This window comes from Lissotriton vulgaris, chromosome 5 (genome assembly GCF_964263255.1).
Source record: "Lissotriton vulgaris chromosome 5, aLisVul1.2, whole genome shotgun sequence".
In the NCBI taxonomy this organism is placed as follows: Eukaryota; Metazoa; Chordata; class Amphibia; order Caudata; family Salamandridae; genus Lissotriton; species Lissotriton vulgaris.
Window position 1 is genome coordinate 1,237,602,230 of NC_141693.1, and position 14,338 is coordinate 1,237,616,567.

At 44.2% G+C, this 14,338-nt stretch overlaps 1 protein-coding gene across 1 annotated transcript in view; it reads right to left on the reverse strand.

The window, feature by feature from the left end:
• LOC147712387 (putative G protein-coupled receptor 139) overlaps positions 1 to 4,908 on the reverse strand; it is a 55,190-nt gene extending 50,282 nt beyond the window's left edge. Inside the window, exon 1 of the mRNA XM_086920328.1 lies at positions 4,693 to 4,908. Within this exon, the coding sequence (XP_086776454.1) occupies positions 4,693 to 4,765 (73 nt within the window). The 5' untranslated portion in view covers positions 4,766 to 4,908. The remainder of the gene's footprint in view (positions 1 to 4,692) is intronic.
• Between the last annotated feature and the right edge of the window lie 9,430 nt (positions 4,909 to 14,338).

Below are 14,338 nucleotides of genomic sequence, written 5' to 3' on the forward strand. Positions count from 1 at the left end.
GGAAGCATGAGTCCGTCTGGGTTGGTCAAAAACCAGACGTGCTGCGTCGTTCTGCACCACCTGCAATCTCCGTGTTAATTTCCAAGGGAGGCCAATGTACAGGGCATTCCCATAGTCCAACCGAGATAAAATTGTGGTGGAAACAATGACCTTAAGGGAATTGGTAGTAAGGAGAGGAACAAGTTTTCGCAAACACCTCAATATCCTTGTACAGGTGCCAACCACCGCCGACACCTGATTGTTCATAGAGTGGTCGGCATCGATTTTAATGCCTAGGCTTCTAACCACTGGAACTGGATTAGGGATGACTCCCGGTTCCGGCGGCCAGAACAGGTTACACCAGGGACTATTGGTGTAAGGAACGGCCAGGATCTCCGTCTTATCAGGATTTATTTTAAGAGAGTTATCGGTCATCCAACCTGCTGTGAAATGCAGCACCTCTTGTACGTGTGCCTGAGAGGCACTGGAGTTCTTGATCCGTACAAGCAGCTGAGTATCGTCTGCATAATGGAAGACCTGGCAGTCCAATTTGGCCAAGATCTCCACCAATGATTGGAGGTAGAGATTAAAAAGCAAGGGTGACAACGCCGAGCCCTGCGGGACACCACAAACCAGGGGGCCGGCGATCGAGATCAGATCCCCTAACTGTACCCTCTGAGTCCGGTTGGTCAAGAAGGATTCGAGCCACTGGTAAGCAGATCCTACTATACCCACATTAGCAAGACGAGACAAGAGGATTTTGTGGTTGACCGTATCGAATGCCGCTGACAGATCTAATAAAATCAGGGCACTTGATACTTTCTTGTCCGCCATGACCATCATCTCATCCAGAACGGATAGCATCACCAGCTCCGTGCTATGATGGGCTCTGAAGCCAGCTTGTCTAGGATGTAATAGACTATGTTCCTCAAGAAAGATGGAAAGTGTTTTGAGGACATGTTGTTCCAGCACTTTGGCTAAGTATGGGAGCTGGGAGATTGGCCTGTAGTTTTTAAGGGCGGAGGCATCCGCACCGGCTTTTTTGAGTAGGGAGATGACTCTTGCCTCTTTCATGGGGGGGGCGGGAGGGATCCCGTTTCCAGGTAGGAATTCAATAACGTGAGAATTGAGCCTTCCAAACTGGGAATAGCCAGTTGGAAAATTCTTGGGGGGCATGGATCTGCTGGTGAGCCTGATTTCACCCGACACACAAGAGGAAGGAGAAATTGAGCATCCAGTGGGGGGAATTCCACAAGGCGGCCTTCCAGAGGAGAAGGGGCTATAGATTGGAGATTAGAGCCACGGCTGGTTGAGGAGTTTTCTATCTCCATAAGGATTTTATCAACCTTATCAAGAAAGAACACCTGAAAGGTGTCACTATCAATTGGGGGGGGGGGCTGATGATTTTGCCCCCGTATTGTGGCTGAGCTCTTTCAAGATTGTAAAGGTTTCTTTTTGCTTGTTTGTGGCCTGCTGAATTCTGCCCTCATAAAATTCTGTCTACCTTTCCATGATGGCAGATTTATAGGAGGAGAACAGGATTTTATATGAATTATGGTCCTCTGGTTTATAATTTAACCGCCACTTCCTCTCGGCTTGGCGCAGCTTTTTCTTCAAGTCCCGGAGATTATCATTAAACCAGGGAGCGCCATAACCATGGGCTCTAATCTTTACCTTTCTCACTGGCGCAATTTGATCAAGGGCAGAGTGAAGGCTTGCTGTAAGTTGATCATACTCCTGTGCCAGGTTGTTATGGTGGAGGTTAGTGCTAGTGGCTGCGCCCAAGGCGGAAGCCAGATGACTGGCTTCAACCTTCTTCCAGTCACGCGTTAGTCTCCAATCTGGTGGTTACTGCAATGGCCGACCTTTGCTCGGGACCCAACAACTAACTAAAAAATGGTCAGACCAGATACAGGGGTCGACTTTTATCTGTGTGGCTAATGGCTGTGATGACCAAATTAGGTCCAAAATATGACCTTTAGTGTGTGTGGGGCAATCTACCAGCTGACAAAGGTCGAGTGCTTTCGAGTCCAACTGGCGTGCTAAGGGATCTTTTTGAAGATTGTCCCAATGGAAATTAAAGTCACCTACTATTAGTACCCTTTTATAATGGGTGCATAAATCCATAACCACCTCAATGAAAAGGTCAATGAAAGTAGGGGGGGACTGTGGGGGACGGTACACAACCATAAGCAATAGACAGGAGTTTTTAAACAGGATTTTACCCCCCAGTAGGTCTGTCCCCTCAAGATGTTCAGCCAGGACCTTGGTGAGCATGTACCGTTTCTTGAAGATAATACCCACACCACCACCTCTTGCATTTCCCTGTCTGTTACACCAAAAGGCCTCATAGCCTTCTGGAAGGGCCGCAATGATGTCCGAGGTAGAGGAATCCCCTAACCTGGTCTCTGTGAGAGCTAAGATGTCAATATCACTCATATGGAGCAGGGTAAACACCTCTAAATGGTGTTTTTGCAGGGAGCGGGTATTCAGGACTCTAATATTAAGTCCACATAGTTTATCAAGGCGGGGAATGGCCGCAGCAGGTTCCCGCTTACCCACGACCTCATCTCTCAATAACCCATGTTCCAAAAGGTTCTCGAGGATCCGCTCATTCAAGCCATAGTCTCCCGATGCCCAGGACCTTAATGCCCTAGCGGAATAACTATACCGGGAGCAAGGGGGGGTGGCCCCTGGTCCCAGCTGGTCGCGGACGGGCTTGCCTTTGGCGCGCCGCCGGCGCGCCCTCTGCGCACGTCCACTGGGCTGACTCGTCATGCTGCCTAATATGGGAAGTGAGGGAGGGTGTATGGAGACCTCGACACTGACGCTGTGAGAAAATATATTGCTGCTCGCTTCATAGGCTAAGTTCTCAACACTGATCATTACCTTAACCATTCTATAATTAACTGTCCTTAAAATACATTTTCACTATTTCATCAATCCCACATTTTAAGCATCTATAGACTCAACGTTCTACTCCTGCATTCCAATCCTAGTATCCTAAGCAAGTCTCAATGTCCACAGTACTGATAAGGTATTACTAATGGCAATATATACCATCAAGTGGGAGGAGTTGCATAAATGTAATTCCAATCCAATCAAAAGAAAAAAGGAGAAAAGAGTAGGGGACAGAAAGATGGGGTGATAAAGTGAAAAGAAAAAGAAAATCGGTGCCATCAGGTACAAATAGTACATAAAGAATAATTATAGCTAAAACATATTATCTCTTGGACTAACATCAGATCCGCAATCTGTAAATAGAGGCCTGGGTAACCAAACTGTGTTACAATGGTTAGAATGACATATAGTAATATACAAATATACATCATCCAATCTATGGTAATGTTGCCACATCTGAATCCTATAATTCACGGCTGAAATAAACAACACATGTAAAATGAGAAAATTAAAGAGACAATAACCATCGACAAATATACGTATCCATTATGCCAAAATAACCCAAAACATAGTATTATAAAGAGACATTAAAACATTGACAGATATACATATCCATTATGCCTCCATAACCTCAAAAATAGTAATATAAAGGTAGCATCGCTCAAAACTGTTTTCTATCTCTTGTTCCTTCTTTTACTTCTTCTTTTTCCATACATACAAAACATTCCACAAATTAATCCTGTCCCAGAAAATATTGAAATTCATTGGAATATTGGAGTTATATTTGGACTTTGTACCATGGTGACTGTGTCGATCGGATCTGGACTCATTACTATACTATACTGTAAATCAGACCTTCCGTGTTTTATAAAGTTCGGGAGTGTGGGGGACGGGGAACGGGGGACGTGGGGGGGGGGGGGGGGGGGGTATGTTTTATTGTTTGGATACAGTTTCACTCCAGAAGTTATCGGTGACGAATTGAAATCAGCTGCCACATGCAGCATGCGTTCTGAAGTATCTGCATGTACAGAAAAGGCTTTTGTGCCACATAAAATGCAGTGGCTGCCCAAAAGCTCGCAAGGAAGAAGCCCAAATAACCTTGAGTGATCTATGGAACTTTATGCCCGCTGTAGTCCTTGCGCTGCCACAGCATGCATGACATAGCGAACCTAAAAGGCTCAAACATAAAGCATGCTAGAATTCCAGGTCCCATCCACAAGAGAGAGCACTTAACAGTTCTAATTCATTAAAATTATCTATTGCCTGGTAATCAACAGGGTGATAGGCGAAGCCTACCCTCACAATCTGCATTTACAATTTGATTGAACAAATACACATACAGCAAACTGCACAGCGGCGAGGAGTCTGGGGTCATAAATTGATATTAAAGATAGTTGCCAGGTGTAATAGACTACTAACTGGAGTGCATGACAGAAGTTGCTTAATAGAGACAAAAATTGTAAGTCAGGTCAGAGCTCTGCACAGTACAAAGTTCCATCAATGCTCAAGTCTCTGCTTAGAACATATACTGATGACTCTTACCTGCAGAGCTTATTTTTTGCCAATGGTTGCAAGTGATGGGCATCAGAACTCATTTTTGGGAGCAGGATTTATTTTTCACCATCAGACTTTGAAACAAAGCAAGCGAAGAAAGAGAGAAAAAAGGAGATAGAAGAAGGCACAAAAGATGGTATGTCAATGACAAGGTTGGAAAGCAGGGATGAAAAAGAACCGGCAAGTGCGAGACAAATAGAAAGGGAAGGCAGGGTGGTGGACGCAAGAGGCAAGAGGTGGAATATTTGTTCTACTTACACGGAATCCCAACGATAGCAAGAAGTGGATAAAATATCTTCTGCAGATACACCATCCAGTGAGTGTCAGCCATTGTCTTCCTCTTCTCAAAGATTAGCACAACAGCCGTCTCAATAGTTCAAATCTGGGGTGCCTTCGGCGTCACCAGACAGGCCCGTGTCATGGCGGCCCATAACCTACTCCCCCAGCCGGCGCTGCCTGCAGCCGAGTGTGGGCTGCGACGTGAAACAGGAAAAGAAGGGAACCTCGCAGGGCGTCCAAGCGCGGGAGGTGGGCAGGGCCGAGCTCTTTAGGTCTCTTCGCCCAATCTACGTCAGTCGACAAACCCTGAGTGGCACTGTTATTTTCCTTGGGAGTGCAATGTGTCACGTTATCTCCGTCATGAATCTGCCGGCCCAGATGTAATTTGCCTTAGCACAGATGCATGAATATCGCTTTAACGACATATGCAATATACAGGTAGTTTATGGCCCACATTTAGTGTTCCCGGATAACATGCTGATTGCAGAGTTAAAGCCCAGCTTGGCTATCGCTGGCTGAATGAAGTGCTCCGTGATAAACAACGCTGAAAGAGGAAGAGCACTGACAGGCCTGTACTGTGACCGGCACATACCTAGGGCTCAGATTATTCTGTTCATTACTTCACACGTTACAGATCTATCAACAATTTAAACTATAAACGTGATTGGCATCATTTGGAATCAACATCTGGTGAAGGTTACTGTGGTCTTGTGACAATCTGTCACATGTTTAGTTTCTGAAACACCGCCCTGCTGTGGAGCAATTTTGTACCAACGTTTAGAAAACAGGATAAAAAGCAAAAACACATAGGTACACTCAACCAACAATAAAAACAAAAAATGTTTTTGCACCAGTTGGATGATACAGAAGTTGCTTCTGCATCCACTTGTCAGGCCATATGCCTGTTTTGCACTGGTCGATCTGTGGAAGTGGTGGGGCAGGATTGGAATTCACTGATGCAAAGTATATGTATTATTGGTCTTTTATGTAAAATGCCATTAAATAAAACTCTTTTCCATAAAGTTTTAGACATATCCTGCCCCTTCCTTATGCTCGCTGTAAGTGAGTGGCCTGCTAAAGCCGTTGGTTTTGGCAGGGAAAACTTCAGGCAGGAAAAGTTCAAATTTTGCAACCAGGGAAGTGTTCTTGTCACTCAGATACTTTTGGCACCTTTGCCAGGTCAGATTTCTACGTTCAGTGTTAGTATCGATTTTGGAGCTCAGAATTCTCCAGCAAGGCAAGGCTTCATGCTGTATTTGGGAAGGTCACATCGAAGTTGGATAGAATTGCTGCAAGGGTCCACTGAACAGGATTTTCGAGCAGCAAAAACGCTGAGTGGGATCAACTTAACTTTCTTGCCCAGCGAAGTCGCCCCTTTGGTGGATTCACATGCATGGTGGATCCTGTCACCAGACCTAAGCCATTGATCTGCTTTGGCAGCAGTTTTTACACCTCAGTATTGTCAAGCACTGATAGGGCACCTGCTGACAGGCAAATGCAAATTAGGCAACAGGAGCTTCAGGCAGAAAAAGGTAACTTTAAAAAAGTTTCCTTTCCTAAATATTTAGTAAAAATCTAACTTCATTTTTTTATTAGATCTTTAGTAAAGAAAATCAAAATATTGGTTGAACTATTACCTTACCTTGTTCCAAACCTGAGTTAGCAGAAATAATATTTTAATCCTACATAGGGATGACTTATTAATAGTTAAAATTTGATTTTTTCCCCCACTATCAAAAAGGTTATTTTGACGGATCAGTCTGCAGGTTTAAACTGCAGCAGCAGGCTGCAATGGCTTCAAGCCCTGTTTTCCTTGTCAAACTAGTAGATGGCATAAAAAATCCTGCAGTCCATGGGTAATATTAAACTTTCCATGCCATGAGAGTAGTTTGCAAACCATATACCATGACCTCACAAGAGAGTTAAATATGCAAATTAGGAATTAACCAATTTTGTTTGTTTTAAGGGGCAGAGCACATACACTGGGTGCTGGATGACAGCAGAGTTGATGGGTAGATAACTGGATTATGCTCCCTCCTTGGGCATAACTCACCCATTAGCTCACTGCCTGTCATTATTCGACAGAATGAGGATGCATGTTTTATTATAGTTAAAGTACATATTGAAGGGGCAGATGACTGTGTAAAATTATTAGATATCTCACCAAGTTATAGATAAGTCACATATGGGCCACACAGTAAGATCTTTGTCAACAGCAGGAATGAATGAATGACCCAATCCACCACAGGAGTAAACTTCTAAAGGCCCCCTAGAACTCACAGGAGTCATTTAGAGACTCACAGGATGGCAGGCAGAGGTCAATAGGAGAGTCCAATCGAGCCACCATTTATCAGCTGGGCAGTTGCAGGAAAAGACCCCTTGTAGATTGTTGTGTCTCTGTAACTGTAACAGGAGGTCATCCTTATGACCCTTGTGTTTCAATTCTATGTCCTATGTACAAGATAAAGTGCAGGTCCAGTCCTCCAGGGTTCTTCTTAGGTTGCAAATAGGAGGTTCAGTCCTCTTCTGATTTTCCTCAGGTCCAAGAGAGTTCTGAAGTGGGTGCCTGGAGGTGCCACGTTTATGTCTGGCATGAACTAGAAGTGGGAAAGACCCCTGGAGATGCACTAGCTAATGAGATTACGATTCCTGGCGCTAACCTTACCCTTTTGGGCATTTTCAAGATGGCCGAAGGTTCAGTCACACTGAACTTGTGGTCTGAGGGCTTTTGTGTGCATGTGTGAGGGGAGTGTACTATGGAAATCTTGGAGTTCTCTCAATATCTACCACTAAAATCCAGTTTTAGGCAGTCCCTGTTCCCCGAAACAAACAAACTCAGACACAGAAGTCCGGTAAATTCAAAGATGAGCTTTCCTCAACCAGACAGTTGATACTCACAAAGTGTTTTAGCATTCTGTTTCACCACTATGGAGTGAACCTCAAAATGTTATATATAAATCCAGCAGACCTGTCAAACAGGCTGTAACACTGTAATGTCAAAGAGAGTCCCACAGTGAATGAAGCCTGACAGGCTACAGGACAAATGAGGAGCCTTGGCCAAGTGTCAGCTAACATGTGTTTGTGACAGGGAAGGCATCTTTGAATTATGCCCCAAGTTTCATATGAAAAAACCCCAGCAGATCCATTCGGCAGGGTGTGACATTCAAACAGGAATTGACACTTTAATGTCAAAGAGGATTCTCCCCTCCAAATGATATCAGTTTCAGATGGGTTATCTCTGACCATTCAGGTCGGTCTATTGTTTGATTCTGGGAGCAGTTCATACCTCACCACAGGGTAATCACCATCTGTCAGGTGACAGTTGGAAGGCACTGAAAGGCCTTAGAAGCATTACGCAAACAAAAGGTATTTTTTCTGAAATACATTTTTCTGTAATAGCTAGAAAAAAATTCTACTTTATCATTAAATTCTATTCTGTTAATAGAAGAAAACTCAGCAATCCACTTAAGCATATGTCCCTGAAAATCTTTGTTCAAACATAGTTTCCGGTCAAAAGAAAATGTTTTTACCGGCAGATGTTGGGCAGTGGCGGTAAAAGAAAGTACAATTGGAGAATGGTCAGAAGATACCCTTGGGAAAATTTGAATTGGAGCCCCACCTAATGACAGGGCAGATAGAAAAAAATAATCTAAAATGTGCAAACTTTTTATGGGGAAAGGAATAATAAGTGAACCCAGGATCTGCCGGATTTATTGTACCCCAGTCATCAATCAGACCATGATCCTTTAAAAGATTATATAAAGCTTTAAACACTCTTAGTTTCCGACCATTATAATTGCGAGGCACCGTTTGCAAATCTACAGTGGATAAATTGATATTTATATCCCCACATACTATCAAAGGTGTCCCCCAAGTTGCTAGTTCTAAATTTAATGCTTCAAAAATAGAAGCATCGTCTAAGTTGAAGCCATAAATTGTACAGACTGTATATTCAATATCTCCAATCATACAATCAGCAATGGCCCATCTGCCTGCTTTAGCCGCTAAAGTATGACCCACACTAACAATATTGGATTTGGCTAATATTGCCACTCCCCTAATCATAAAGGATTGTTTTGAGGCCACCACTAAAGAAAAGCCAAATGTTCCTAAAATTGCCCGTTGTGACCAAGGTATATGTGTCTCTTGGAGACATACCAAGTCAGGTTGAATACTACGCAACTCTGCTGTGACTCTATTTCTCTTATGCGAGTTTTTAACCCCTTCGATGCTGATGACGAGCTCAGCTCGTCATCAGCTACGGCGCTCGTATGCTGATGACGAGCTGAGCTCGTCATGTAACGCGAGTTTTTGAAAAATCCAGCACACAGCAGGAAAACCGCTAGCGCGCAAGGGGTTAAGGCCGGAAACATTTAATGAACAGATCTTTACCCCCTTAACTGTCATAATGATAGTTAAACAACACTTCTATCCACACCATTATATTAAACATGATAACAACACAAATTATACAACAAGCCAGAGAAACAACTCTAACTGTATTTCCTCCTGGAGTAACTGTGATTTTTTGACCCTTTTTACCCCACCTAGGGGACCCACCCCAGAACCCCCCCTCTCCCCCACACCAACCCCCCCACCCCCCCATAACAAGGCTTTAGGAGACATGGTCCTGTAGATGCAGGTGATCGTACTCCCCCTTGCCCCTACTCCTGACTCTACCTAATTCTAGTATATCAAAAAAGGAAAAAAATAAGACTATGCCAACACAAAAATATCTTTCCACACTAAATACACTGCTACAATTTATTGTTTTATATAACCCCAGCACTCACTAAACTGAATTCAAGAACTCATTAGCGGGACCTTCGTTAGAAAAAAAGTGAGTGCGATCCTTGAAGATCACCTTCAGCTTTGCTGGATTTAACAAATAGGCTTGAGCACCTTTTGCCTAAAATCGAGGAATCAATTCACATAGCTGCCGTCAGAGTTCAACCGTATGCCGGCAGAAGTCCGGCTGCACAAAAAATTCAAAATCCCCCGCCAATCTTTTTTTTTTTATGCTAGATGAAATACATCTTCACGTGCCAAAAAGCTATTAAGTGAAATCAAAAAAGCTCTTGGTCTCTCAACTAGCTGCATAGAACCACTACCTGTATGAACACGCCTATTAAATGGAAAGAGGTGAGCTCTCTTGATTTCACGGTCCCAGTCCCATTTAGACAACTCCGGGAAGGCTTTTGTGAATAATTCAACGATATAGCGCCGAGGATCCTGTCCTTCGTTCCCCTCCGGAATCTGAATCACTCTTAAGTTATTCCTACGAGCACGATTTTCAATATCGGCTATCTTCCACTGCTTGTCGTCCTTAACCGATTGAATAGAGCCAGTTTTAATTTTTTGTTGAGCCAGTTGATCCTCCAGATTCGAGATCCGCGCTTCAGCTGCATTAAACCTCAACAGAAATTCTGCATGCGATTTTGACATCTGTCGGACCGAATTTTGTAATTTCTTTCAAATATTCTGAACTCTCTGACTCTTCTCCCTTGTTTCTGCATGATGAGACATAATTGACTGATATATGAGTGAGAGAGATATCTCATCTTCACCAAGAGGTAATTGTTCAGATACAGGACGTTCTGTGGTCCTACCACCGTTGCAGATAGTTAACTCTAATTTTTTGTGAACAGTGAGGGATTGCCCTTCGTTGAGCTCTCCTGCTTCCTCCAAAAATGAGCTACTATGTTCACTACCATCATTAACACTCATCTGCGTTGTATACTGTAATGTTAGGTCCTCACAGGATGAGTTTGAGTGATTAGAGAGTGAGTAAAAATGACCTGATTCTGTATCTGGCATGAGCATTTGATCCTCCCTTACTAAGCGGGGAAGCCCACAGGAATATTCATTGCCCTCATTAGCCCACAGCACCATGTCCCCCCGGGTCGCCAAATCACAACACGCTCTCCCGAGTCAGCGTCTCCAACAGATGTTAGGGGAATAGTAGTAGCTGGATAAAATTCAGAGACAACTTTAGTATTCCCCTCACCAGTCTCCGCATTCTCAGCAATAGCTATAGCAACATTCTGCATTAGGGCTTCACTAACCTCAATATTGAGAGACAAATCTGCCGTGGTGCTTATTTGAGCAGAGTCATTGATGGGAAGAACAGGCTGTTTACCCTTACCCCTATCTTGATTTACTGAAAATATCACCAGAATCTTTTTCTTCTCACGGCCATCCTTGTTTCTACTGAGTGCAGCATCCATTACAGCAGACACGCCAGCAGCAGCGCTCATTGCAGGTTTAGCAGCAGCCACTCGTGTAGCCTCGCTCACCTCAGCACCAGCTGTACTGTCGTCCAAATTCGCTGTGTTTGGTGCCCGGGGCCTGCCACACGTTCCTTTTAGTGGCATAACGGAGAGGCTGCAATCGTGTTTCTCAGCCACTCAACACTCAGAGACAGGAGCCTTCGATCCACCAGCCCTCACCCAGAACCGACTGCCGGGTGTCGAAGACCGCCCACACTCCTCACGCTACTCCAGTAGGCGGCTCGGCTCAGGTTCAGGGCTCAGGCTCTCCACGCAGCGCTAAACTGCACACAGATCCAAGCCGAATCCGGGACAGTCACAAAGTCAGTATTTCTGTTTTTTTAATGCTCCCCCAAACCTTGACAATGTCAGCGTGCGATAAACTGTATCGCTGGAGGACTAAGCTGGCAACATTGTGGCAAATTTCCCAATCGCCGTGAGTAGGGGCAAGACCGATCCACCTACGTGTCCGAAACGGGCGCCATCGTGCCTCGCTGGACGCTACTTTTCATTAGCTCTTCAGCCACTGCCCAGCTTGTGCTTCACCTGAATGAGGAGTGAAAGAGGTGTGAGAACTGCTCCCAGAGCTTTCCTTGTGCAGGAACACCAGCTATGGCGTACCCAGGACCTTCATTAACTTCAATGGGTCCTGCCATGTTGCAAGAATAGGTCACATGATACTTGGGAAGGCCGAGCCTTTGTCACAATAGTTAGGCTGGAACCAAACTAAGTGGGAGGAAAGATATCACCAGAACTGTTTTAGTGACCACAGAGGAGACGACTGCTCATTAACCTGGCCACACCTCTGGGTGGGTACATAGGCTCTGGAAAAGGGAAGAAGGGTTCGCCCATCTTGGATATTGAGGGTAAGAGGCACTGTGGGATTGTTTGCAGTAGGGCAAACAGGAACTGCTGAAATAATGGGTTGTCCTTCCCCCAAAAAACCTTCACCTCACTAGTTGGTAAGTACCTAGGAGTCACCCCCACCCTATAGCTGGTGCCAGGCATAAATATGGCAACCCAAGCACCTCCTCAGAACACTTACTGGACCTGCAGAAGATAGAAGAGTTCTAGGCCTGCTCTCTGTAACCTCAGAGGAACCATGAAGGACAGGACTGGCCCTGCTCTCTCTTGTACACAGGACAAAGAAGTAGCCTCCAAGTGTTGGTTGGCTGACGTCTTGTGTGGTTAAAGAGACAACAAAAAAGCTGCAAGAGTGTTTTTGCCTGAAGTGCCCACCTGATTAGTGGCAACTGGACCTGGACTGGAGTTTTCTGTTGGCCTATGCGTGACACATTGAAAGTCTCTAATTGCCTTCTCCTGAGGTCCTCTGAGCCTTAGACATGTACTCCTTTGGAAGTTTGGGTACCAGAAGAAAGTTTGTAAAAGTTTCAAACCTTTTCCTCCAGAGCTCAAGGAACCTGTAGGAAAAAGTATCTGATCAGCATTTTCATAGCTTCGGATTGGATTTCAGATTCATCCTGCTCAAAGGTACCCCAACCTCTGAAAAAACATTTAAGTTCCATTCTGTGTGTTCACAAGAAATCTCCAAAGCTCCTAAGGGACCAAAGTGCTTCAGGTATCCTGCATTCAGCTACACTGTGGCAGCTACAATTTCAGCTGCAGCCCACCCAGGGAGGATTGTTTCCCTTTCTGAAGTGGGACTTAGAAACGTATTAAAAATGTTTACTTCAAGGCTTTAGACCGAGATCAATCCACTTTTATTGTATTCAGGGCTTCATTACAGTTAGTCTCAATTTGAGCCAAGATCGAGTCTACCACTTCCATAGACCATTATTTGCTGTTTGTGCTTATTGGCGTTAATTCTACTTGCAACTTTAAATATTCAGAGCTCCAGTTTCACTTATAGGATTGTTGTTGTTTTAGTGTCATGATTCTTTTTATATTTTACTCTATTTTTCTAATTTGGCTTGGGATTTTATTGCTTGGTGTTTTGACTTCATTACTGTTTGGTAGTGCATACATACTTTACACAATTCCCTATATGAAGCCTGTCTGCTCTGTACTATAACCAATAGGGTATTGAGCTCAGTTTAATTTAGTGACTCTTAGGGTTCAGCCTAAAAAGTACCATGGTATAATTAATCATAGAGGGCAAACTGCTCCTCACCTTAGAGCTTCCAAGTGGACCTATGTATATTTTGCATCTTCAGTCACCCCCTTGCTCTTTTTCCAACAACACTTGTTTGCTGGTATTTTCAAGCCCCTACTAATAGAAGTATGAAAAATAACTACCTGTCCCAAAATGGAAAGTGCTATTGGCCTCGAGAACAGTGATTACTGATCTTTTCAAAAGTAACGTTGAACCACTCGACAACACCGTGGAAATCAGGATGCAGATTTCAGGTGGTGTTGAGTTGCAGTGTGGTAATTTCAGTAATGGTGCTTTCTACAAGCATTGCCCCAGTGGCTTCTTTAAATTTACAGGAGCTGCACTGAGGCACGTGGATAAGTCCCATAGCATCTGCACTTTCGTTGCAGTGGTGTGAGGAAACCTTTCACTGCAGATGGATTACATATACACTGGTTACATACACTGAAAATATGTGCCTGAATTCCACTAAACGAAAATGTATGCTATTAGTAGGCTGGGAAAAGACAGATATGTGGGATGAAGTCTGATTGGGTTTGTGGTGAACTCAGAAAGAACATGCCGGTATGTGTGGCTATTATAGATATATATTGTGTGGGTAACTGTTTGTGTCTCTGTGTTGGTATATTTGTGTGTGTTGTGGTTGTGCATTGCATACAGCATAAAGCCATTACAACAATTATATACACGCAAAATAAGTTGAACTGATTTACTCTGCTAGTGCTTGTTCGAGTCCTTTGAGGGGGCTTGAATATCTGGTGTAGGACTTTCCCATACATACTTTAATGCAGGTTATTCAGTTTGTACGGTTATTACAACATTTTTGAGAGACCTTATCTTTACTGTAAGTACACTTGTTGGGACAGGTCTATACCCTGCATTGTAAATGGGCATATGCCCTTGCCCTAAGTGCCTGACTGCATGTGAAACTGGTATTCTGGCTTTTTGTTTAGCCCTGGCAACACACTTATCTAGCAAGTGTGCAGAGGCTAAGGCCTGTCACTGTTCTGTGACCTGAAGGAACGACACAACTTGTACCCCCATAGAGGGCATAGGACTACTGTCTATATCTTGTAATTGGATGGGAAGGTGTGTCATTCTCTACTCTTGCATGGCCAGGCCCCCCCCCCACCCGTCTAAGCTGATAGGCATCCTTCTAATCTTCAGGTAGACTATCAGCTCCTCGTGCAGCAAGTCCAGACTTCATGGGCAAGGGCATATGCCCATTTAGAATGCAGGGGGT